General features: G+C 45.2%; 1 protein-coding gene across 7 annotated transcripts in view; it reads right to left on the reverse strand.

Annotated features, from left to right (window-relative positions):
• Positions 1–23,795, reverse strand: part of MAP4K4 (mitogen-activated protein kinase kinase kinase kinase 4) — a 170,435-nt gene extending 146,640 nt beyond the window's left edge. For 5 of the 7 annotated variants that reach the window (XM_061997561.1, XM_061997525.1, XM_061997534.1 and 2 more), the window contains exons 1-2: positions 22,834–23,795; positions 22,397–22,462 (exon numbers count right to left, since the gene is read on the reverse strand). In XM_061997561.1, coding sequence (XP_061853545.1) covers positions 22,397–22,462; positions 22,834–22,890 — 123 coding nt within the window. In that variant the 5' untranslated portion in view covers positions 22,891–23,795. The remainder of the gene's footprint in view (positions 1–22,396; positions 22,463–22,833) is intronic. The other 2 variants (XM_061997553.1, XM_061997542.1) reach the window with 1 other exon arrangement.
• Positions 23,796–27,413: the final 3,618 nt, after the last annotated feature.

A 27,413-nucleotide genomic window follows, 5' to 3' on the forward strand; every position in this document is an offset into this window, starting at 1 on the left:
AGTGATGAGTCGCTTTCTTCCTAAAAAGCACAATATCAGGAGGGGGCTGAAGTAGGTACTAGCATCCCCATCTCTTTTCCAGGTAGAAGAACTACTATTAACAGCACTTCACACTCTTTTTCACCCAAACAGTATTTCAGTATTTTTAGTTGTGCAGATTTGGGACTGCTTAGAAACCCCTGTATGCAATGACATATAACACAAAGCCATATGCATCACATCACCTCCTTCCCAAACCAATCAAACACTTATTCATGGAAAGTATTAAAGTTTCAGTAAGAGACTGGGATTAATTCTACCAAGCACAGCACCTGGAGTAGCCCTTGGGGGGCAAGAGATTAGAGAACACTAAACTATATTTCACTCCATTTGCCTCATAACTGGAAATTCCACCAAAACTTCCCAATTTATCTAATCACTGGCTACAGTGTTTTCCATGTCCACAGTGAGGTCAATACATGCAGAGAGCGGTAGACTCTGATGAGCAAGAACCACCAACATCCTACTTTCCAGTTCCCCTTTTTCAATCAGTGGGTTTTTCAGGCCCACCCCAAGCAATGGTAGCCCTCTTCAGAGTAGAAGAAATCCCCTGAACAAGCATTAAGAAACCACCAGATAGCACATTTTGCATCCTGAGTCCAGGAAGTGCACAGGACTTCAGCAGCAGAGCACGTGGTGCAGCAAGTCCTACAAACTCGGGATCAGAGTCTGCAGAAGCCCAGCTATGACCTTAGGAGTGGATTTTATAAGTAATCCAACCATGACTGGTTGTGCGCCCATATACAGACCTGGCACAGTGTGTTCAAAGCAGTTACCAGATGACTCTTATCAAGATAAAATTGGCACCACTAACCTCTGCCTATAAGCAAGGGCAACTATCAGCTTGTACAGGTATTGTTCTAAGATAGCTCTTAAGGATGAAACTTAAACGCGTCAATCACACTTCCAGGCATCAAAGCACAAAGAATGAGAAGACTTGCAAAAACCACCTCAGGAAGGTACTTCATACTGATGCATGCTATCATGCTATCTACATTAACAAAATGAAAAAAAACCTTACTTCCTCAGGCACAAGTCAAACATTGTGCAAACAGCTGGACATTGCATTTTACAAGTGTATTAGGCAAACGTCGCTAAATTGACAGGGCCTCTGCAGGAGGATGCTGCGCTTCTTCGGGGTATCCCTAACGAGGTTGGGTTGACATTGCGTTCTCAGAGCAAAGGAGAGCTTGCTTGAGCAATTTGCCTAATGCTGAATCTATTTTTAAGCAGTGACCCAGATCTTTGTTTTGTCAGCAGATGACTTGTGTAACAGAGATGAACTGACAAGGAGTTAAACCTGCATTGGGCAACACCAAGGTGCTGACGAGCATCGGCAGAGGTAGGTGGTGGAGGAAGATTGCACCACCAGACTCTCCCACCTCAGTTTAAGCTTTCAAATCTGCAGTCAGAGGGTTATCCATGGCTAACATAAGCCCTGACACAGATCAGCCCTAATCAGCTATGTGACTGTGCCCCTACAACCCATACCCATGCTGGGAGCATCTTTACCATAGTTGTACATAGTAGCAGAGTCCTCTTAAAACACATTTGGTCTCAGAGTAAGGAGTTGGGTGAGTCAGAGCCCTTCAGCAGGAGTTTCACCAGTGTTTCGCTTGCAGCAAATGCATCCTCTACCCAGTAATACCTGACCTGATGTTTCCTGAGAAATTTGCACCATATTCATCTCTGTCCCAGGCAGGAGGTTAAGGGGGAAAGGGCTGAGTCAATGCCTGCAGGTGAACGACCCGCTCAGTTGCGGCTGAGGGGTATGAATCCTTCCATCTGCACTCATTGTCAGAAAGAGCTGCAGAGACTGAGGAGACATTTAGCCCCAACAAGTATCCTTAGACACTCATCTGATCTTAACCACGCTTTTTATTACTAGTGATTAACACACAACTAAGCATGTGACAAATCCAGAGGGGACAGAGGCCCTTAGGCTGAGGGACAAGGATAGTTGCTAGCAGGAGAAAAGGCCAAGCTACTCAACTGGCTTGGAATATATTTTTGTTGTGGAAGTATTTTGTTTTAGCTGTCTCCAACATTTCTTAAAAGCCTACAACCTTAGACAAAGCAGACTGAGGAAAGATTAATTTCCCAAGTATCGAATATTCTGAAGGATGGAGAATGTAAAACATAGAGCAAAAGGATACCATTAGGGGACAGGGGAAAAAAAAAAAAATCACAGGAAACATCTGCAGAAAGAGTCTCTGAAGAGACAAACAGCTGCAGACCAGGCCAAAATAAGGAAAAATGGGGAGAGATGGTCAACTCAACCACCGGCCTGCTCCCCTAGCCAGGTGAAAGTTTTTTTAACAGCCCTGCTTTGCACAGGGATGCATTGATTCCTCATAACAAAACATCACAATTGCTCACATGAGATCAGTGCTTTTGCCTTAAAAATTTGTCTTCTTTCTAGGAAAGTTACCCACACTGTGAATAAGCAAACCAAGTTCTTTCTTGGGTGGATTTATTTCTTTACTTCCTACCCTCTGCAATCCAGAGTCTGCCGGCCCAAAGCACGTGAGTGATAAAGCAGCAGCAAGAATAGACTGTCTGAAACAGCTACAAGCAACTGTTTATGGCTAGCCATTTTTCTCCTTGACCTCCCTCTCCATTCAGTGTTTTGAGAACACCAGTGCACTGCCTGACATAAATCACACAGGGAGATAATGTGGGTGTATCTGCTCAGCAGAAATTGCCTGCACCCATGGCTCCCTGGCAAGACAAGTTTATCTAAACGCTGGGAATACAGAGCAGGGAGCAGGTAAGAGATCCAACCTTTGCTCAGCTGCAACTAGGGGAAAGAAAACAAACAGGAACAGCAGCCAGTGGCACCTACATGCTTACAGGCCACAGATGGGCAAGTATCCTCCAAACGTTACTCAACAGGAGAGGAAGATCCAGTTCCGCGCTTTAAAAAGCACAGGGAGAATCAGCCTCTCTCCATCCTGATAAATAAGAAACTAAGTATTTTCTGACAATAAAAAAAAATATCTCAATGAAAATAGGAGGAGCAAATGCCTCCCTACCACTCCTCCCTCCTCCATCCCTGGAAGCACTGGCTGCTAGCAACACTGTTGCCAATAGCAGAGAAAGAAACGGTTCATTAGAAGCAAATAAACATATGCTTGCACTTTTAATAATGTGTTTTTAATAAAGTATAGCAAGTATACCAACCCCATATTAATACAGTAAAGTTAATCAAATATTTCTGAAGCAAAAAATTTCAGGACCAGAGTTTCTGAACCTTGCAGAGTTGGAAACATAGTCTTACAGCCAGCTCTGCCAGTATCATTTTGCCCATGACGTGGCTAAGGCCCTTTGTACCCAAATGCCTGTTCCACAATGAAACAGCATCACCAGGGAGGAGAGAGACACCAAGGGCCACCGAAAATAGTGAAGATGAAGGAAAATGTCAGAATCCCACAGGCTTAAAAAATCAAAAGTAATTAAAATCATGCAGAATTCAAATCTACTACGGATTTATCAAATATTTAACACATAAAACCCTTAAGTGTGTCGCTGTCAAGTGAGCTTGAGAAATGTGCTCTTTTCCTAGCATATGGCTTAATCTGTTCCCAGGGTGCTTTTCTTTAATCAGTAATTTCAGTTTAAACAGAAACGAACCGTGGATGTATATTTTAGCTAAACAACTGCCTTTCTTTAAACAGACCCTGGTAAAAGGGGCATTAACCTCCTCTTTCTCTGCCTGTTCAGCACCGCTTATCAGTGAGATGAAGGAGCATCTTTTCAAAGTGCACCCTTTAATCCTCCTGGTGCCTAAATGTGAAGCTCCAGCAGCGCAATGCCCCCCACAGCAGGACCTGTGTATGTGTGTCCCCCATCCCAGCTCTAACCCTCAATCAATCCTAGCACGGACAGCATGAAACACAACAGGTTAAATGCAGTAGAGCAGGACAAATACAATCCATATCTGAGGGCAAGAGTGTCTCTCTCTCTCCTGAGTTTGTTCTAGCAATCCAAACACTTCAAGGGGTCAAGCTGGAAATATGCTGCAATTTAAACTCTTCCCAAGAACATAACTCACTTTAAGCAATTGCTACATGAGATGGGTCCAGATCAGTGCAATTCCCAAGTACTCAGGCACCGATATTATTATTATTACTTAATTTGCCATACAGGACTATTAGAGCCTTTTCCCTACCCAGTGCCTTACAGAGATCAGCACTAACCCATCTAAGAAACAGATCTGTCCATTTGGCTAGACTTGTTCATCCAGTTAAATCTCCAAGAAACACACAGTCCTAAAGTAACCATATAGCAGCCTATATCTTCTCTTAATGCCTTTTCAACCTCCAAGTACTGTACACATCTCATGTAAACAGTCTTCCTCTGGAACAGGCACAACTCCTCAGCAAATGAATCTCTGACCAGATGGTGGTCTCAACAGAAACTCCTCTAAGTACCTCCTAATACCTTAAAAACAGACTTGGCTCAATCCTCCCACAACTGTCACCTCCCTGCAGATCAAGGGTTGGGGGGGGCAGGGGGAATCTTAAACACCAGCTTGAGTAATAGTTGCGATCATGGTTTTCCTGGGGAAAAAGGGCTATGTGAACACATTCAAAATTCCTCATATCTGAGTGGCAGAGTTCTGATCTTTGTAATTTGTTGCCTGCTGCTACCAAGGGGATCACTGCATTATTATTGTCCGTCACCTGAAAGACTGAATAAGGATATAGCAGCAATCAGTGTGTGTAACGCTGGAAAGGAGATGTACATCAGCTTCTTCCTTATCCCCTGCTGCTCACAACATGGCACGAGCCCACAGACACCTTTATGCATGCTTCAGTTTACCCACAAGGTGAGAAAAATCCAAATAGATAACTCATTGTACTTCACTTGGTAGAACTGGCAGGTTGGGAAACTGAGTATAGCAAGCCTGGCGTGTCTTGTTGCTCTCCCATCCACTCCCATGGAGAGCCAGAAAAGCAGTTCCTGAGCACTACTCTCCAAATCAAAGCAGAGAGGCAGATAGCACTCCTATGTAGGGAGCAGATGGCCCCAGTCACATTCAGAGAGAAGCAGCGCGACCAGCAAAAAAAACAGTGGCTAAGCTCCAGGCTCCAAGGGCAGCCATTCCACATTTAAAGCTTCCCCCAACAAATGTTATTATCATCCCGACGAACTAAACGAGTCATTTCTTAAGGCTGTGATGCCCACATAGTCTCAAGGGGACAATCTCACAGGCTACCCCGCAAAACCAGAGACAGGATGTGGTGATGGTCCACGTGGAAGCTGCAGGCCAACAAAGCAAAGTCAGATCCTGCTCTACTCCCTCAGTTCCCTCACTCCCTCTCTACCAGCTGCCTAACACAGTCTTTCACACTGCCACTCAGCATTTACAGAGTTACTAGGCGCTTCCTTCTACCTAAAGGACAAGGATACAAATTTCATGTACAATAAAAGTCACACCAGATTTTGAAAAGCCAGAAGCACTGCAATGAAGAAGTCAAAGCCGGGTGGGAAGGAGCAATGGTGCTCTCCTGGATGACAGTGCTAGTAAAATATGTTGCAAGAGGAGAAAAATTTAGCAAAGGTTGTTAAAAATTAGTTGTGTTAAACTTTAAACCAGTCCTTCTCCTTTTATCTTTCTGACAGCATGTCTTTTTCACTTGCCACACCGAACCTCAAAATAATCATCAGCTAAACTATAGTTTATCCAGCTCAATACTGCGTTTTCCTCTCCTGAATATAATTAACAGCCACCTCCAGTGTAAAAAACAGACTCCTTAAACTAACAGCTGCATCAGAATCTGCACTGAAATGCTTTGAGAGTTTCTGCTTAAACCCACACTTTGAACAGTCATGATGGAGTTCATTTTCTTACGTCTGAAGACAGAAGAAAGTGAAATGTTTTGCTAAAATTTGTCCTCCATATATGTAAGAAAACTCCTCTCAGAAATGCATTTTGCAAAATCATGCAGACAAATAGCATGAAGCCATTCTCTTTGTAAGAGAGCAAACTGATTTGCAGTAGATGGGTTTGGGGCTTAAAGGGGTAATTAAAGATAACAATCACAGAATCACTGAATAGTAGAGTACTTTAATTTTGTTTTTACATGAAGAGTTTGCCAAACTTAGAAAGACACCTGTCCTAAACATTTATCCACATCTTGGTTCAAGTCTTTGCTTTGTTTCCACTCTGCACCAACACTTGCACCAAGTAGGTTTGTATTAATAAAAAAAACCACCAAAACAACAATCCTAAACAATATAGAATTCACACAAGTTACCAAGTCCACTTGGTAACTCAGTAGAAGGTTGTATTTCGGCAATGGATGCAAACAGTGCAGAACTTAACCACCTACTGCCTTTCCCATAGGTGGGCTGCACCTGGATTAAACAGAAGTCAGAATACAACAGCAAGCATTGTAGTCAACCAGAGAAGGATGAGCTGAGACCCAGCATGGAGCTGCAATCTCTTTATTAACCAAATTTGCAGCAGACTCCATGATGGTTTGCCACCACAAGCACAGAATAGAGGTCACAATTTTATCCTGCACTTTTTGGGAAGTACGGTGATGCCTGTCCTGGAAGAACTGCACTGTCACACCTCTCTCTGTCTGGCCACTCTTTTGTCCTTCTCACACCAAACAAGTCAGTTGTGCGTTTTTGTCCCATTTCTTCCCTATCCGCAAACAGAGAAACAAAGGGCAGCAGCCTCTAATGGCCGGAGACCAAGGGATCTGAGGCTTGGTTTATTACATGCTTAACAGAGCACTGAATTACTCGTGGTTATTGCCTACTTTAACTGCTTTCCTTAAAAGAGAAACATGAGCAAACAAGCATGTGTCATGAAAAAGCCCCTATTCAGACAGGAGCTGACAAGAGAAAAAAGCATCCAGGGTTTACAACTGTTTATTAGCAGTTTTGCATTCAGGCACCGGCTGAAGTTGCAGAAAAGACTAAGGCAAAGAAATCCCCACCTTGTCCACCACCTCCTCAGGGGGCTTGTCTAGCCCTGGATTTACCGCCTGAGGTTAGCACACACTAAGTACCTGAGACTTTAACTATAAGGACTCAGCATGTGTCAAGGGCAGCGTGCCTTGTCTAGACAAAGACTTTCAATGCACTTTAGTTAGCATATATAAACCTCACACCTTCAATCCTGGCAGAAAGAGGAGACTTGCAGAGCTCCTGAGACTGACAGAATCCCCTCTCTTCAGGAGATGGCACCACAGTTTTGCCCAGAAGACTGGGAAGGGGAATAATAAATTATACCAGTGGAGCAAAAAAAAAGACCTGAGACCATTTTCCTTCTCTTTTTTGCTCCACTGCCAGGTAATAACTGTGAACCCTCTGCATTCACCTCACAGAGAAATAGCCCTTCAAGCAGAGGTAAGCCTTAAACCTTCATCATGAGCACACATCTTCCTAATGCTCACTAAAGAGCAGGTTTAATAGGCTTTCTCCATGAGGAAGCAGGGGGTAGGTGAAGAACAAACAGGCTCTGTCACCCCCTTCTACCCAGTCATCTATTTTTCATCAAACTTCAAGGATCTTAGACCCATATCCATAAGCAAAACACAGCTGAAGTCAGTCTGAGGTTGAAAAAGTGTTGAGGACAAGGTAAAACGGACAGAGCCTCATTTCTTCAGAAAGCCAGGGTAAAAAGAGACCACAAGAAAAGATCTAAATAAGGTACAGAATATATATGAAGAAACACATTAATGAAAAAACAAACTTGACTCCTTTTGGCAGAAGTACAGCCGATACCAGAGGTCACGCAGATTTAACCACATTCTTTCTATTTGTTAGTTATTTTTATACAAAAAAAAAAAAGAAGGAAAAAAAGGCCACAGACAAGCCTTGAGGAAGACACACAAAGGATGATGAGTCTAGAGTTTAGAGGGAGGGAGAGTGGCAGCAGGAATTCACCCACATCACATGAGGGAAGAGAATGGGAAGGACAAAACAAACCACAGAAAGTCAGAGAAACCTGTCACCACGAAAAAAAAAGGGGGCAAAAATGGAAAATGCTTTCTGTGAGAAAAGATTAAAGAATAAGTTGAAGAAGTTTAAGAGGTACTTCCAAAAAGTGATATTTCTAGAAGACTAGTTTTTTCTCTCAAGTCTGATGAGGCAACACAGTCTTGAACAAAAGATGTGTAAGCCTTTGCCCACAGCTCTAAACCCAAAGCTGCAGAGCCAGGCTGATACCCAGTTTACTTCACTTGACTTCAATAGATACATCTAATCTTGGTCAGGCAAAGTACTACTAGCTTCAGAAAAATAATTTAAACAAAACGAATATACACCTAAACACTGCCCTAAGGATTACATTTATCATGTTCTTACTCCACCACACTTCTTTTTCTCTCAAATGTATTGACATCTCTTAAATTATAAATTTACAGTCAGTCTGCTTAATGTGTTGAGGATATTATTCCTGCTGGCCTAAGACAAAAAAAAAGAAATTCTAAACATTTTCCTTGAAACATTCAAATAACATATTTTCTGAAGAGAAGTTTGGCTCTAGTGCTCACAAGACTTCTTCTGCCGTCACGCAGAACGGTTCCTGAAACTAGGTGGTTTTGCTGACGGCTGTGATTCAGACGCAAGTCCCTAGTCATTTCAGCGTGTTGTTTTTACCATCTTTCAAAACTCTCCACAGTCACTATTAAAAGAAACCCACAGGATTCAGCACAGCAGAGGCAAACCCAATATGCATGTTGTGAAGAAAACTCAGGATGGAGCATCCTTGGAACAGTTCTGTCCATCTCTTGGGAAGAGCAGTATCTCAAGGCCTAGTTATAGACACTGCTCCCTGGGAAACATTCTGTACTGCTGCTAGGTGCCCAGTGCACAATTTGCCCAGGAAAAAAGAAAAAAGTGAATGGTCTTTGAAGGCAGACAAACTATTAAATTTTTACTAGCTGAAATGTTTACTGAAATAAATCTAGTCCTTTCCACTCTTGGTTATTATCATAACACATACGGTAGCTGACACACAATTAATGGAGCTTTAAACCAAGAGCTCTTGGAAAGAAAACACACTCAACTTTTCAGCTAACCTTGACAAAAAGCCAGGTTTTGGCAAAGTTCAGCAATGCAAGTGGCTTTATGAGACTGTTCATTGGGCACCTCTCACCCTCACAAGCACCAGCTCCAAGCAGAGGAGGTGAGAAGAGGCTCTTCCAAGTCAGCACCATCCACTACCACTGACGCACACTCACGACCAGTCAAAGCTCAGCAGACCAAACTACCACCTCAGAGCTACTGTACCACCCACACCCTCTTTGCTGGGTTTTCATATGCATGAGCCATTTCACATCAGTCAACAGCTCAGACAATGGCACCCACATAAAGAATTTCATCTCCTCTTCTCCTAACTGTATTGATCCTGCAGGATGAACAGATACTGACAAGAATACAACACCCAAGGCTTCTAAACTCACAAAGATCTACAAACTAGGCTGATGCCATTATTATTGATTTGAAATGCCATTCACCTTCCCTTTTCCCACCTTCTATCTGAGTTACGGAGAAAGACTAAAACCCACACTGTGACCCTACTGGTGAATACATTCTCCAGTGAGTCAAAGTATTTCCAAGACCTGGAGCTTTCAGCATATCTCTGTACTGTGTAAGCAAGCAGGATGCTTCTCCCTGCTGGAATAAAGTAACCAGATACCACCCAAGGCGTTTCAGCTGTCTGCTTATCCTTCCCTTCCTCTTTCTGCAATAGGAAATCCTACTGGTGGGAAGCACAAAATAAAACCTTCCCCTTTCCCATCCAGCCCAGCGCAACCACACCGTATGTATACAAAACATATTTCCTTACAACAGTATATGCTGACTACAGGCTTTGTTATCAAAAAGCTAAAAGGTGCAAAGCAGCAGCAGAAGAGTACACTCCAAAGTCAAACCCTGACCGCAGCAAGATCTGCAACCAAAGTAGCAGCGTCAATAACAGCAGTATCATTGTCCATTTCTCTCTTCCCTTCCCAAAAGTCAGTGCAAGTACCGCCGTAACACTCGGTTCACGAGAAGGCACCTCCAAAGTCAGCAACTTAGCCATAGAGAAGTCAGCTCAGTAACATATTTTTATTTCTGAAGAGGAAATCAGAGCACTCTTCCATTACTTCAGAGGAAACCTAAGGAAAGGTAGCATGACTCAGGACTGATTTACTGCCTCAAGCCATTCAGAAAACCATAAAGCCAGTGACAAGCAACTCATTCACAAGAGCTCTTTGATCTTAGATACAAATAAAATTAGGTCAATATTAAAGATTTTCATTACTTGCCATATAAGACTTCCACAAATGCTAAGAAAGGCTTTTCCCATTCCTTCTTTTAACACTCAAATTATTTAGCAAGCAACATTTCTTTCACATGACTTGAAACATTTTCCCCATATTCACTTGTCATCGCTCCAAAATTTAACGCTTGGCAAGAGCCAAAATGTGCAGGGGAAGCTGCACAAAGCGTTCTCCATAGCCCTCAACTACAAGCCAGATCAGAGAATTTCATTGGCATTTCACAAGGGAGAACGGAAGGAGCAAAGCACACCTCTCCCAACACTTAAGATTTTAAAAAAATATATATATTTTGAGGGTAATCTGTTATTCAAAGCATTCCAGCGATTTTTAACAGATGAAGAGGAGAAAGCCTGAGCCATCACTATTAATAGGCTGACATTCTTTCTTCCCCCACAAGACCAAACCAGAAACACAGGCAAAGGCGACAATTTAAGGGAGCCTGGCCTTGTGCCAGCTCTGCTAGAGCCCCAACCCCTCCAGCGCAGAGACTCCTCTGAACACGCCCTGGGACAAGTGCGTGGGCTGCGAGGTACGGTGCTGCTGTACAAAACGCCTGCCGTGAAATCAGGGAGGTCCTGTACATACGAGACTTCCCTGTAGTTCTCAACACTCTGCCTTTTGTTCCTTCTCCTGTGACAGTACCTTGTTAATCTGCCAAAATAACAGCAGACTGCAGGATAAGTCAAGGGTATGGGATCACCTTGCATTTTCAGTTTAACGCGACTGTGTTGGAGTGGCTTTAAAATTTTATTTATTTGCTCTCACATGCAGCAAAAAGCCCCTGAAGCTACCACTGTAATGTGGTATCTGCTCATAAACATCAATATATCCATTTTAAAGGTATTAACGCTACTGTTTAGTCATGGTTAAATATCCTAATACCTGCCTCACCTCCACTACAGAGAGTAAACACAGTTAAAAGTATGCAATTCAGTTCAGGCCCTTCTGCAAAACTCACTTAAACAGAAACCTCACCAACTGCGAGGCAGCTCATAACAATTGCACCAAACACACAAATAAAACAAGCAGCGGTACCACCTTTACAAGATCCACCTCCCCAGTCTCCCAAAATTATTTAGCCCCTTCCTCTGAGCAGCTCAGAGGAGACCAGAGGGTCAACAAGCAAAGTCTTCCTTCTTTTTAGCTTGGGTAAGCACGGAAGCTGATCTCAGCTATCACTAAGGCAAAGAAGGGGTCTCTTTCGATTAAAGCACGGAACTCTAAATCCAGAGATTTGGACTGCACCTTTGTCACATATTTCCTGGGTGTCTGGGAATAAATTATGCCACTAACCCACTGTACTTCCCTCCCACATCCTCACCTGAAGTAAAGCACAGTGGATAACTCGAGTATCAGATGAGACGTACATGAGAGTTCCACTTCCTTCTGTGTTTATACAAGAGATTACCATGCAATTGATAGTTCAGTTTAACAAATGGTGTGGAATATGAAACTTCACAGATATCCACTGTAGCTGCTGAAGGAACATGCAGTGTATTGCCTCAAAAAAAAAAAAAAAACCCCTAAGTGTTAATTAGAGAAAAGATACTTGGATTTACAACAGATTGACATTTAAAAATAAGATTCACAACCAGATTGAATTTTACTAGCTGGGCTTACAGCTACAGAGAAGCAATATAACGACATGGCTGGGGGAAGGAAGGAAAGAAAAAAAAAAGACAAAACCACAAACAGGTTTGATCAGAAAGAACACCTTGCAGAGAGGCACACCTTTCAAAAAGTAGCTTGAATGTCAGGCCCTTAATTACAGCCCTTATCAACATAATTGAGAGAGTTAAAGTATTTCTGCAATTCTCTCCTGAGAAACAGTAACCCAGAATAAACACATTCTCTGTAGAAGTAAAATTTATTTGAACAGGAAAGACCCTGGCGCTTACTGCTTAGTGCACACAGAGAAGACACGAGGCACTGACTGCTTTTTATGTCGATAGTTCTTCTCCACCAGATCCCTCAGAAGTTCTGCAGAAATAAACCTGTTTAAAATATAAGCTAAAATAAAGTTCCCAGCCTTCACAGAAAAGTGTGGCGATACTAACTGACAGCAAGTACATTCACCTGTAGGTAAAAACATGCAAAACCAGATCACTTGAGTCTTTTAGGAAATGGGATGCTTCCCTTCCAGCAATGGGCAAGAGGGGTTTTACACGTCATTCACTTTCACATATCTACTTAAAAAGGCATCTTTGCTCCTACCATATATCCCACAAAGAAGACGGATTGTAGAGGCTACTACATGTATGGTACACAGTGGGTCAACCTGTCTGACCTTAAGACATCTAGAAGATGCCCAAGACATCTGAGACATCCATCCTACGTTCCCATTATAATTAACAGACCAAGACTCAGGTAAAGTGTAATTTATCTCATCCTAGGGTAGTTATCTCCAGAGGCCATTCTCCTGTCCTATTTCTCTCCAATGCAAGCCGGAGAGCACACAGCTCAGACTTAAGACAGCGAAAGGACAGTAGGCAGCCCACCTACTTAAGCACCTTTAAAAAATACCATCCAAGCCCACTGCACAGAAACGAGCTGTGGATTACTGACCAGATGCACATACCTGCAGCTCTCACTACAAAATACATTTTTTTTTCTATCAGGCCACCATCAAGTAACCAGAGATACACAGCACTATCAGCTTTTTTGGACAAGCACAAAAGAAACTCAATTAGGGCTTCTAGTCAGCAAACACCATATTGTTATATGCAAACAGTGCTTCACCAGTTCCCTCAAGTATTTTGATTGTTGCAGTAGCACATGCTAGTAGATTACATCTAAATGCCCATCAGCATTTCAATTTTCTTTATGCACCTCCACCTGCAAGAGCTTAACACTAAGCTACAATGACAGCTTTGTAAGATGGGTACAGTTGTGCTCCCTTTTAGGCATTCTACTGAATTTTCATTGTGAGGCACAAAAACTAAGAGAAACTGCAATAATGTTGGGAGGTCCCAGACTTTAAGATTCATAAACCCAAGTACAGCATAACATACTTCACTGTAATACATTAAGAACCATTGACCTTAAGCTCTTCTTTTCGGTCTTTGAAAACAAAACAGCTCAATAACGTCAGATAGCTGGAAAGTGTAGGGGGCAGGTTTTGAGACAAGTTTATTTTGTTTTGAGCTTACTGTTTAAATTAAAAGCATGAACTCTTGCCCACTGTCATCCCCTACAGCTACTCTCACAAAATCCTGGGAAGAAGCAACTGAAACTACCAAAGCTTAACTGAAATTGACTGTTGTATTTTTAAGACTTCAAGTAAACTTTAACAGTTCCAAACTCAAAAATCCAAAACAAAGTGCATTAGCTTTGAAGTAAACCAGCAGGAGTAAACTACTGCCTTGGTAGTCCTCAGAAAGTTAATAAAACTCAGGTTTCGTGCAACTGAGTATTTCAAGCTGCTCCCATTCTTTTACCTACTTACAGTAATGTCCTCCCATTTCACCTCTCTCCTCTAGTGAAGCTGCCAGGTGCCAACAGGTCCATACCATGGACTGGTGCAACATAAAAAGATGTTAACTCAAACATTCAAATCTAAAACCAGCCCAATTTTCAGAGCCCTGAAGTGTCCAGTGAAGCTAAAGGGAACTCCAAACACACAGAGAAAAGAGAAGCCACTTTTGGGGATAATACAACGCAGAGTAAGGAGACAAAGATCAGGCAGATGGGTGTTTTGGATAGACATGAGGACCACCACTTCCACATGGAGAGTGGCACAAAAAGAAGGAAAGCCTTCAGAGGTAAGGAGCGGGGCAGCACTCAGGCTTCCAAAGCTGCAAATTCAAGGTGCCCAGAGGGATCTTTTAGGACTCCCCTTGCCAGGGTGGTGGGAAGAGCATTAAGCAAGTGGACCTTGTCACCAGCCTTAAAGCTGGGGAGTTACTGGGGCACTCGAGGCACCCAGGGGCAGGGCAGGAAGAAGGCGAATGGCCACGTTGCTGATCCCAGCCCACAGCTGACCTTCTCCCGGGGCAGTGCCACCTTACCCCAGGAAGCGCATGCCTACAGCCCATGCAGCTCCTTCAGCCCCAGGTACAAACCCATGACTCACTGCAATCCCAGCATAGGACAGCTCCAAAGGGAGGTGACAGAGACGTACCAGATAAGCACTATAATACCAGTATAACTGCATCCACATTAGCTGTTTTACCACATTAGCTGTTTTACTACTAGACAGGCTGATCAGGACCTGTTGGCACTTGCAGTGCCCTGTTTGTATAGCGATAATGACAGCTACAGTGACAGCAATCCAGGGAGGTGCAGCTTCGGTGGGAAAGCAGCATTTTGCCAGGAGTGTTAAACAATCTCCCCAAAAAGACATCACTTACACTGGCACACAGTCACAACACCACTAAGGTGGGCTGGGAGAGGTCTTGTCAGCCCAGGCCATGCTAAAATCGGCACAAAAGCCTGTGTCAATAAACCTTGCCCTGTTGTGCATAAGCCCAAAGCTTGTCTGTTTAGTGAAAGCTGGTGAACTGCTATGGATAAAAGTTAATCTCTTTCACAAAATATATATATTAATACAAACTACTTATGCTAATGCATTTCTACTGCCAATTAAGTTGTCCCTCACTTTTCCTTATATTAAGCACTTCCCTGACTCCACAGCACCTTGTTTCCCACAATATGAACAATCCACTAAAAGCCAACTTCTCCTTCACCCTCAGAGTCCCTCCATGAATTCACTTTCAGTAGACTGCCTCTATCTGGACCATCCCTCTATGTCCTCCTAACTTCACATCTTCCCATAGACTTCGTCCTTCACTTGTCAGTATGATGCAAGATCAAGCAACAGGAGGGCATGGGAAAACCCCAGGGAGAAGTCATCAACACCCTGCATGCCTGCTACAATTAGTTGCACAGAGCACTTCAGATATGAGTTAGTAGGACCAATTTCTACATAAAGTTGAGAGAAGCTCACGGATTCATATCCATCTGGTCCCTATGTGCCTCTAAATTGCTAAAACTCTGCAGAAGTGAGCACCTCCATTCCCCAGTCTTCATCGTTCCTCAGCGGTGCTTCTTTCTCACAGGTTTCCCAGTCAGCGGTAAGTTAAAACCAACACCACTGAGGTCAAATTGTAGCTCTTCATTATACTCAGATCAGCAGATTTCACCCTGTTGCAGGACAGCAAAGCCTGGCAGAGCAAGGGACCTGCTCTGCCTACAGGACTCTCGTCTCTCCAGTCTGTTTTTGCTTCTCTTTCAGAAAGCCACTCTGTCCTTTTTCTATCTGAAACAGATACCACAGAAGCTGGGACTGCTGAACCTCACGGCCACCCAGGAGGAGATGCATCAAGTCTCGCCCAGGACAGGACAGAGGACAGGCAGGTGGAAGAAGCATGAACTTCAAAACAGCATATTGACCATTTGGTAGCACCCTGCAGTTTGTAATCAGTGTCCTACTTTGTGCCTCTGTGCAAGTGTTTCACACCACACCCAAGGCAGAAAACACACTCAGAAAACTGAGATGCAATGTCAAAATCTGCACGTCCTCTATATTCCTCAAGATACCTCAAGGTTCCCAAGAGGTATGCACAGTCGTGGGTTTTGCCTCTCCCTTCCCATAGTGGCCTGATTTTAAAGCCAACAGTATCTTTTCCTGAGCCTGTGCCGACCTGAGAAACAATCAAGGACCCTTAATGCTACAGACATAAGGTATTTGATAAGAAAACTCTTGTGCAAAGCTATGAGAGCCCCTCCCAAATCCACCTCTTATTCCAAGCAAGTTGAATTCTTCCCACCAGCTCCAGTGGGAGTTGAACCTGGACCTAAAATAACGCTGCAGATAAGGATCTTACTGTAACTTTTCGCTACAGTCAAGCTCACATTGTGCAAGTCAATGCTATTGAGCTTAAATATCAACGTCATTCACAGGCAGGGAGAATTACTTCTAGTGGAGCCAGAGTGTACAGTCTGAAATGGAAAACAGGAAAAACAAAAATACCACTTTCTTCCAACGACAACAGATACCAAGAAGGTAGGTACACAACCTACCCAGCTGAAATCACCCCTGCAACAGAACGTACTGCTTGAAAAGAAGATAACTAGGGCATAATGTGTATACCCAAACATACATTAGACCACAAAAGTCAGCTAGCATTCTAGTCCAAAAACTTGTACTAAAAAATGTATACACTGAAGGCAGGGAAACACAAAGGATGAAGACCTCTTGTAATGCTGGATTCCCTTTGCGGACGTTCCTCTATGTCATCCCCCTAGGGTGGGAGGCATGGACCTGCCATCACCATGGAAGCCAAAAACAAGCGTTTCTGCACGCTATCACCAAAGTTCTGGTGCCTGGAAGTTGATAACATGTCACCAAAATTTCCATTACCAGGACAAAGCAAAAATAAAGCAAAGGAACTGAAGACATACATTCCTGTTTTTCTTCCTTTCTTCCTTTAATATGCCCAAATTAATTAAAAACTCTATCCCAAGCCTCATGAATAAAGCTGACCTTCCCCATGCCTGGAGCAAGGTGGAGGGACTTTTGTGGCCAAAACCATCCATCTTCAGAAGACCAGAGAAATCATCCCTACCATCATCAATGGGGAGAGAACACATACATACAAAAAGCAAAGAGGGGGTACCAGAAATTTTATCCACATCAGTTGAAAAATCTTCCTACAAAAGAGCTGAAAAAATTTCCTAGCAATCAGCATTAAGACTCTGAGCAGATTTATTACATCCATCACCTCAAAGCCCTGCACACATTTAGGTACCAGAGTGCTGAGTCCTGTTCTAATTACTCCAGGAATAAGGAGTCCCTGCCCCAGGAGCCTGCAATTTAAGACAAGATACATAAAAAAGCACAAAAAAAAAGATGTTTTGACAAACAGACAGATGGACTGGGGGAGGAAGAACAAGAGGGACATGTGGTTACCCACAACTGGCAGGTTGCTTTCTTTTCTCTTTTTTTAATAAAAATAAATATCAGTAATCCCCACTGGCCACCTGCCTAGCTTTTGTATATTTAATTAAGAAGGATTTAGGTGATGGAGAATTGGTCAAAAGTTCAGCCAATTTAGGGGAGGAGTAGGGGACAAACATCTAGCTGCAGGACCCAGAGAAATACCAGTATTCCAGCCATTGCCTGGTCCTTCCAAATTTCTCAAATGGCAAACTCTCCCTTTGCAACACAATTCATGAAAAACCAGAGGAGAAAGGGAAGAAAGGCAGTTCACACTTAGGAAAGCTGGTCTGGACCAGTTCCTGAAAGCCAGTGACCTCACTGCTCCTCACTACAGTTTGTCTTTATAGCAGTAAGACTGGAATTGTATTCATGTTTAACAAAATCATTTGAATCCACAATGATGTCCCTTTAGCAGGGACAGAAAGAAAGGGGATAGGGAAAAAAAAAAAAAACAACTGAGTTAGTAGAGAATACTAAGCACTGTCCTCTCAATCTACCCCCAACACAGTCACCTTGTAAGACAGAAAGACCATTAAGACAAAAATAGAGTATACTTGGCGTGAGAAAACATTTACCCAAGTTTTAATTTCTTTTCAAATCAGCATTTAAACGATCACATCTTACATCATTTCCTTTTATGAGCCAGTAGTTAAACAATACACATCATTTACATGATGCAGTTTTGGAAGGCTGCAACATAAATCAACAAAAGAAGCTTTCCCTACGAGTTAACTATTACAAGGCTCTTAGAAAGCCACACCAGCCTGCAGTTGAAGGCAATTAGGAGTATCTTCTCTAATTCTCATATTTCTAGTGCGCTCCTGTTATGCCTTAGAACTCACACAAAAACATCCTCCCCCCAGCAATTGGTGCTATGAGAGAATGAACTAACGGCACACTCACAACAGCTATTTTCAAGTGGTCACTGTCTTGATTAAAAACACATGCATACATCCCAAAAAACCCAGAAATAGTGACTGAGCAAGTTAACTTTCTCTGACAATTAACAATAGCAAAATCTCACATCTATGAATGATCAGATGGGAGAGACTTTAAATTCTGCGAAATATTAACCAATACCTTCTCGTCATTTTTGCATTAAAAAAAGGAAGCAAGCACCTAGTTCAAACATTATCTTGAGGCACATCTCAAGAGCATTTTTTGTGCAAGCCAAACTTCAAATTTAGCTTACTATTCGATTTGAAAAACTAAAATCTAACCACAGCAACGCTAAAAATGTTTCTCCATTATTTGCAAAGATCAGGAAAAGTCCTTAAGGTAGCTAAGCATTTGGTAAGCTGGCTACAAGTTCCAGTTACACCAGTGTGCTCTGATAAAGCGGGACCATGTCCAGAAGGACAGGAAACTGGAGGCACAGCCACTCCACAACAGTGCAGCACACACAAAAATGCACAACTACAGACCAACACCATTTTTCTGATGTATTGTGCGCCATTCCCATCATTGCCTGCTTACACCTTGCTTGATCAAGGCAGTACATCGCTGCTGTGCTGCTGAAAAGAGGGCTGTGGGGTGCTGAGCCCCAGGCAGGGGTGCCGAGGCCCAGGCAAGGGGTGTTCCTCTGCCGGTTCAGGCTGCTGCGGCCAGGCAGGGCTGCTCTGACAAGCCCACACATGCCTCTCTGCTCTCAGCAGCTGATAGCAACCTGTGGAAAAGACATTTCTCTCTCCTAACTGCAGCAGAAGCTGTGGGGCTCCTTAAAAGTGTTAAAATACACGGTGGGGGGGGGTGGGGGGGTGGATGTGTGTCTGCGACATTTTAACCCTTTGCTTTCTAACTTACAAAGTGAAGCAACTTGCAGAAGCTTCCTTCTTCCTTCCATGCCATCATTATCAGATTCTGAACTAACTTCTAGGCTAGTCTTTCATTCTTCAGGATTTCAGGTGAACAGCAGAGGAGGTCTGCTTTGCCCCAGAACAAATGAGCCCTGCTCCACCTCTGCCCTTTTCCCTGTGCTGGGCAAAGACTCCCCAAAAATGCACCATTTCTTTCAGGCACTGAGTGAACCTCAGGCTCTTTTTTCCCCACACATCCCCCGCTCCGATTCACTGCTACATAACAAGCTCCTCTAGAAGCACAAGGCTCCTTCATATAGGAGGAGTGTACGCAAGGTTATGAAGAAGAACGTAAAAATAAACTGTGTACAGACTTTAAGCAGAGCAGCTGAAAACTTAGCATTTTTAATACTTCGCCACCGAGGTCCTAGGCTCACAGCACACTTCAGACAAACCAAGTCCTTTAATGGCATAAAATCCCAGGGGAGTCCAAATAGCTTTGCGACAGGGATTAAACTCCACTTGCATTTAGGTGCCAAACAACCAAGGGCTACCCTCGTATCTCATGCACATACATATATCTATACATCTATATATAGCTAAATTGCTAGCTACAGTAGAACTATCTATAGAAATATCACTAGGCAAATAGATGTGAGCGGCTCCCAGCCAGATCTGCTTAAAGCAAAGAGGAGAAAAGCAGGGCTATTTTCTGCATTTCAACAGGTCGACACAGCGTCCTTCGCACTACCGTCAGAAAGCAGACTCCCCAGCAAGGCAAACGACCGACCTTCGGTATCGTCGCCAGGGTGTATGAGCTAGACAAAGAGATAACGTCATGCCCTCTCCCGCTCCCTCCATCCTCCCCGCAGTGGCAGGTAGCCAGCCAATCCCGCTCCCCGCGCCCTGCTGACATCATCGCTGATGCCGATACACAAAATGTGGAAGTGCATGCAACTAGCAGCGCCCCAGAGATTTTTTGGGGGCGGGGGTGGGGAGGGCACAGCTCCTCAGAAACAATCCATCCTCCTTGCCGGGCCCTGGGGATGACAGGCAGGCTACAAGGGAAATAAAACCATGAGGGAAGAGGGATTTCAAGGAGAGGTTGCTGGGTAGGAGGGAAGCGGAAGGCAACAAGCAAACACAGCGTAACCACGTTTTTCCCTCTGTTATGCAGTTCCTCTGAAAGCTCTCAAAACATACACACACAGTTTCACCTTTGGGTGTCCCTGGAGCATTTTCTATGATTCTACGATTTTTCCTAACAAAAAAAAGACAAGTTAAATACCATCGCTCTGCTATTACATTGATGGGGTTTTTTTTTCATAAATGCATTCTTTTAAGAAGAAAGACAAGGTTTAAACATAGCGAGGAAGTTTCTGGGGTTGGTGGTTTTTGTTTACATACAACCCTGTCAGGAGTCCACATTTTAAGACCACGTACACAAAAGTGGACAAATGCCTAAATAGCAGTGACAATCTAAACTTACACACCTGTCAATCCACTACTGCCTGACAGGCTCTATAGCAAAGCAGTATTTACCTATTTCTTTGATTCCTGGCAACCAAATCACCATGCCCTCAGTCATCAGGAGAGAGGAGACACTGACACCGTTGTCTAAGCAGTGAGGAAGTGCTGGGGAAATCTCATGAGATACACATTAAAACTAGTGCCCTGACAGAAGCCGCCTGCTGCTCCCCCGCATTATCAGTGACACCAGTGCCCTTAGATCTCAGGTGTTCATTCACTCTCCCAAGTCAATAAATGCATGAGTTTCGTTTCTAATGCTAACTACTCTGGGGAGAGTTCTAGCACACTTCAGGAAAACGAAATTTTTAATTTCTACTGCCAAGAGGGTTAAACCACCGAGGACCTCGCACACTAAGTCAAAGCATTAACAAGTAAGCCAAGAAACAATGCACCCAATTGCAATTAATTAACAGGAGAGTTTCAAGTCACATATTCACGCCCTACTTTTTTTTTTTTTTTTGTCTTTGTAAGAAAGGTTCAGGTGATGCAAGCTCTGGAAGCAGAAGGATTAGAGGGAAAAACATCAACGGTGGTGTAATTTGTCAGGAAAAACAGTCAGAAAAAAAATGCAATGGTCACGGTGGTGTCAAAATGCAGCTTCTCACTCATCTTCCCCCTCTCTTCTGCCCTCTTGAGCCACATCCTTCTTTCCCAGATTTCTGCCAACAGCAGCAGCCTGGTTATTCCACTTCTAGCCTTAAAATGCAACTCGCAAGCTGCACACAGACTACTTCTCCATCACTAAGGCTGAGGTTCACGCCCTCAAAACAAACTGGCATGTGTTTCATTTGCAGAAGAGGCACCAAAGTGCTTTATTTAGTTTACTGGAGCTGCAAGCAGCAGTCAGGGAAATGCACCAATTAACTGCCCTGTTTCTAGGCAAAAAAAAAACCCCAAAAAACTCAAGCAGCTAGGCATACTCAGGTACTTTCAATTATCTCCTTCCCTCTGCAAAGGGGAACTTTTATTTCTACACAATATAAGGCTAAAAGCCTTCTGTCTTTAGCCAAGTATTAAGACTGTGTGAATAATTAGTCATCCTGGTAGCAAGCATTCACTGCAAAGTCATGCAATCTCAAGATTTGTTTGTTCCACTGACTGCACACTGGAGGGAGGAAGAAAAAAAACACAACAAAAATAGGCTAGTTTCACACTCACATGGGCACTCTCCGATTTCTGTTTTTTAAAGTCATGCACTTGTCAGGTTATTCTGGGAATTCTGATTTTCACAAAATAAGGTTCCCCGCTTCCATTGCTTGTTATTGTCACTCTGACCCCCCCCCATCACTGCACGGCACGGTGAGATCGGATGCAGCACAGCTCGGCTCAGCCTCGACTCGACAGCTCCAGCGCTTTGAACGTTTTCCAACACGGAAACCGGGTGACAATTTCACTGAGGGCCAATGCCTTTGTCTAAAGTCACCGCAGCAGCAGCAGTAACTTCCATTAGGACTTCTAGCAGCAATTCTCGAACAAGCCTATTCGTACAGCCTAGACACACTCTGACAGTGCCCACTCGGTTGGGCTATTTCTCTGGAGGGGGTGTAGAGGACAATAAAGGACTATTTCATCATTTCAGGAAGAATACTTGGGGCCCTCTGGAAAAGCATAAGCCAAGAGGCTGACAAACTCGTCATGGGCAGCAACAATGACAGGGACAACACTTTTATCATCCCTAACTGTTCTATTCGCCCCAGCGGGCAGCTTGCCTTCAGCCGTGTGCTCAGCCCAGCAGAGGCACCGGGTACGCTCTAGGAAAAAAAAATGGCAATAAAAGGAGAATAAATTCTGCCACAAACCTTGTAGACTTGCCCGTACGTGCCATTGCCAACCACTTCCACCAGCTCAAAAATCCCAGCGGGATCCTAGGGGGAGGGGAAGGGGCAGAGGGGCATTGGGAGTGGGGGGGAAGAAGAGAAGTGGGGGTTACATTTTTGTCAGGCGATGGCTGCTGGCAGAGCCCAGCCAGCGAGCCTGGCTGCTGGCGGCGTGCAGCTGTTGCGCCCTGTTTTTCCACGCACATGCCAATACATGCAAACAAAGGAAAAGCAGCCCAGGGCCGCGCTCCCCCCGCCCGCCCCCGCGGGGCTCCCCCCACGCGGCCGCCGGTCCCCCACGCCCCGCCACTGGCCCCGGCCGCTGCCCCCCGCCGGCCCGGCAGCCCCGGCATGGGCGCGCCGGCCCCCGCCCCGCCGGCCCCGCGGGGAGACCTGCGCCTCGGCCCCCCGGCACTCACCCGCAGGGAGGAAAGGTCGATATCCACCAGACTTTTTGCAGGAGAATCGTTCGCCATTTTACCGTCTCTTCTTTTTTTCTTCTTCTTTTTATTGTTTTTCTTCTCTGTTAAATAATAGCGAGGCCGCCTGCCCCCCCTCCCCGAAGCAGCTGTGAATTGTGCGGAGCTCCTCTCCTCCCTTCCGCCCTTCCCTTCTTCACTCCAGCCTCGCCGGGTTGAAACTCTTCAGCATTGGGAGGGGTTGGCGGGGGGGATGATGGATAGATAGATGGATGGTGGGAGGAGGAGGAGGAGGGGGGGGGAGAGGGAGGTGAAGGAAGGGAAAGAGAGGGAGGGTGGGAGGAAGGAGAGGGGGTGCTGCGGTCCGTCTGTCACCCCGCGGTGCGGTGAGGGGCTGGGTCCCCCCGAGGCGGGCGGCGGTGCCTCAGCCGGCCGGCCGGTCAGTGGATGTGTGGGTGGGTCGGTGGGTGCCCGCGCGTCCCCGGCGGCAGCGGGCTCACACCATGTCGCGGCGGCGGCGGCAGAAGCGGCTCCGGGGCCGACAGCCTCTGGTTGCTTCGCGGTGCGTCCCGCGCCCGGGCATGGCAAGGCTGGGCCCGGCCCGGCCCGGCCGGCGGCGGGGCGGCGCTCACGCCGGGAGCCGGCAGCGGCAGCCGCGGCCCCGCTCTCGCATGGAGGGGGGGGAGAAGCTCACGCCCAGCGCCGCGGCGGAGCCCCCGCCGCTTCCGAGCCTTTCCCGCGGCGCTGTCCTCGCATGAAACGGCGCCAGGCACCAGCGGGCAGCGGCTCCGCGTTCCGGCGGCTGCGGGGCACGGGCGCGGGGCTGGAGCGGGGTGCTGTGAGCCAGACAAAGATAGCCGGGGAGGAGAAGGAGGAGGAGGAGGAGGAGGAGAAAAGGGATACAAAATACACTGCAAGCGGGGAGGGAGAGAGAGAGAGAAAACAGCTCCCCCTTTCCTTCTCCAACAGGAAAAACCGGCGGAAACGCGCCCGCACCAAAGCACTGCTGGGTAAACTCGCGGGGAGAGAAAGAGACGGGGAAGACAGGGAGGGGAGCGGGACCGGCAGTGCTGCCCGCGCCGCCAGCCACCCACCAATAGCTCCGACAGGGCGGGGGCGAGTGAGAGAGCCCGGTGTCTCACCTCGCTACCAACAGCGCCCAGGCCCGGCCGGCGAGGAGGGAGGCCGGACCACGCGTGTCCGTGGCAGGACCGTGGGGTTAACCCGGCTGCCCGGGGCGGGCTGTGGCTGGCCGTGCCGCCGGGACGGGTGCTGTGGGCCGTGTGCGGGGTGCTGCCAGCCGTCCTGCTGTGCCCTGCCGCGGCTTTCCGGAGGAGGGAGGGGGACAGCACGGCCAGCGTTAGACTCGCGACCGGTGTGGCGAGGCACTTGCTGTAAATACTAATAAAAAAGGCGCATAAGGGCGGTTGGTGCTACCTCCCTGCCCCTAGGGTACGGGGATTTTCCTTTCACATCCCCGATGAGATGATCAGCAAAATCTCTCATTTTCTATCCCCCGACACCCCCCTCCCTCCCCGACCTCAAGCCCGCAGGGAAAACGTTCCTGCCCCATCTGAGACCTCCGTGGAAACAAGACACAAATCGTAGCCTCCAGACCCAGATCCAACACAGAACTGTGTCGGGCCCCATTCCCATCCAGAAGCATCCTACAGGAGATTGTGAATCATGGAAAAATCTCAAGAACCTCTCTCAAGCTAGTTGCATCAGGCAGTTGCACGCAGGTGTAAACCTTGGCAGGATTTGTCTCTCATTGATGTTCTTTATCACACTGATACGGCAAAAGTGTTACCTGCTTGCAAGAGATCGAGTTACATTTCCTGTGGGAACCAAGGTTTTCCTGTGTCTTCTACTGTAACCACAAAATTACATATATATAGCTATAAGTATCACAGAAACATACTTTTAAAACAAAGCAAACCTGTTGAGCAGAAAGTGTAAGGAGAAATTACCATAACAGTTTAATGGTGTACTTCATTTTCACTTAAAGCATAGTCACAGAGAAAGGAAACTTAGGCCTGGACCAGGCAACTGTTTTTCTTTGGACAGAAACCTATAGTCATAAGAAAGCAAATGATTTCAGCTAGGCTCTCTGGTGTGGATGGGGATTAGAGATGCAACACGTTTTGAAGTGGATTTCCACAAAGATATATTATCAACAGCCTGGCTTGCATTACATGGCTTATTTAACTCTGCCTTTTTATGCATAAGAGCAGCCTTGGTGGGTCTGACCCATTTCCCATCTGGCCCAGATGTAGTAGTAAACACTGATGGAAGTGCACAAGATTACTTTTAACCATACTTCACCTGAGCATCCTCCCAGCTCTCTGAGGCTCAGGGAGCTATTTGGCAGCATTTGATATCATCACATTTCAAAGTCTGATGATTTTTTTCCTTCCATTAGATTGTCTGCTTACTTTGTGGATTTGTAGGTACTTCTGGCTCTTACAGTAGTGTCCTCTGGCAGGGAGTTCCAAAGATGAGCTAGCTGCTTGTTACATAAGAACACCTTTGTTCATTGGCTTTGAACCAACAACTGCCAAACTGCAAGAACTCTCTGCTGATTCTCAAGTTTGAAGAGACAGCCATCACTTCCCATTTATTTTCTCCCATTACATTTTTTTTATAGAGTAGGTTCCCGCTCATTTTTTGCCAGCTAACAAGTTCTGATATTTTTAGCAATACCATGATTGCAAGCCATTCTATACTTGCCCTTCATTGAACCATTTCTGCTTCTAATGCCTTCTTTTTTTTTTCAAGATGGGAATGGATTTCAATGTCGTGTTCACGATGGGTTCACCATGTAGCATCATGGTGGTGTTTGATTTCCAATTCTCTCCTGATACACTCTTTTTTCACCGTTGTTCACTACGAAAATGACATTTCTGTGGAACATGTCTGCTGTAACTCCACAATCCCTTTCCATAGTGTAGTACTACCTTAGAGGCTGTTGCTGTATACTTCTGGGGGTTGCAAAGATTTTCGGGCCCCAACTCTGAACTGCAAGTTTTCAAACCCAGTATGTAATACCTTTCTTGTGCCCCGAAAAATAAAGTCTCTGTTTTTTAGAACTGAAACTCTGAGCCCAAACACACATTTTTACCATTATAGCTCTGATATGGCTCAGCAATTGTGTCCCCCGCCTGCTTCGAGCTTGTATGTTATTGTGATGAGTTTCTTTCTTTGATTTGTTTTAGTATTATACCAGAAGACCGCTAAAGAAGCAAAAGTGCTAATAACAAGACCGTGAATCTTTGAAAACTGGCACATCCCCTAACTTTAGGGGAAAAAGAAATAGTTTTCATAAAGCAGTAAATGCCACAGGAGAGCTTCCTGATAGTTCATGGGGTGAAGCACTGCACTGCCTCACCTTCCTCTTCCTTCCTACACCAGCAGAGGAATGAAAGGGTTGCTTTCTCAAGGAAGAAGTCTCTCTGGCTGCGGCCAAAACCACTCTGTTCACATGTTCATCACGCTCTTCACCAGCACAGCATACTTACCCAGCTTGGAAAGTCTAAAGGTTAAAGACCAAACCTAAAACCACTCAAAGATGAGAGGTCGGTTTTAACTCTTCCTCAGAGAGTGAAACCAGCACCCCTGAACGAGACAGCGTGAGGTGGCCACTGTAAATCATAACGCAGATGAAATGCAAGGAAAGGCAATTTCAGCCCTGTGGATAGCCACTCCACACACAGAGCAGTAAATGACTATGTCTTCTAATGACAAAGTACAAGCATCAAAAAATCTGAGTCAGCTCCATCTGTTCAGGAACAAAGCAGGAGAAAGCTGCAGGGCCAGTGTGCTCCTTTCTGTCCCCCTCAGACATGATTGCACCCGTTCCTGCTCACTGTGCTCTCAGCAGTAGAGGGAACAGAGGAGCTGCAGTTCCCTGAGCAATTTCAGCATCCCTGAAAGGGGGAGGCTGAGCCTCCCTTTCTCCAGCCATTTGTTGCTATCTTCTGGCACCTTGTCCCTAGTGACAGCATAAGCATTTGTGTAGCTGCACAGTGAGCCAGGACTCACAGGAAAGCTAGCCCAGAAAAGGAAAAGAATTTTTAATGTTACTATTGATCAGTTCCCCATGCTGGTTCATCACAAGCCTGCTTGAGCAGTTGTGTTGACAAGAGGGAGAAAGGACAGAAACTGCGTGCAGAGGAGGAAGTGTAACCATAGCCTTGCCTCTTGGTGGTAGCTGTGGCTTTAGCCAATTTCACCTCTCATGGACCCATAGGGTTAGAGCTAGAGAAACTTCCTTCCTTACTGGAAGAAGCACTGTGGGAGTAATGGGAACCCAACATTTATGTTGTAGCCACAAAAGAAATTCCTTGCTCACTATTTTCTTTTCCCAGTTATTTGAAATTGTCTTTGTTTTATTCCTTTCCGCATTTAATACACTGGGGCTTTAATCACTGGCCAGCGACGTAGAGGTCATCAACTGCACTAACTTTTTAAGAGCTTAATCATCAACAGCATTCAAGGAGATGAGTAAAGAGACAGGAAGTTCTGAATTTTCATTTTGTTTCTGCTACTGATTCATCCTGTAGCCTTGGGGCACCTCATTT

The sequence above is a fragment of the Colius striatus genome, chromosome 1 (assembly GCF_028858725.1).
Source record: "Colius striatus isolate bColStr4 chromosome 1, bColStr4.1.hap1, whole genome shotgun sequence".
NCBI lineage: Eukaryota > Metazoa > Chordata > Aves > Coliiformes > Coliidae > Colius > Colius striatus.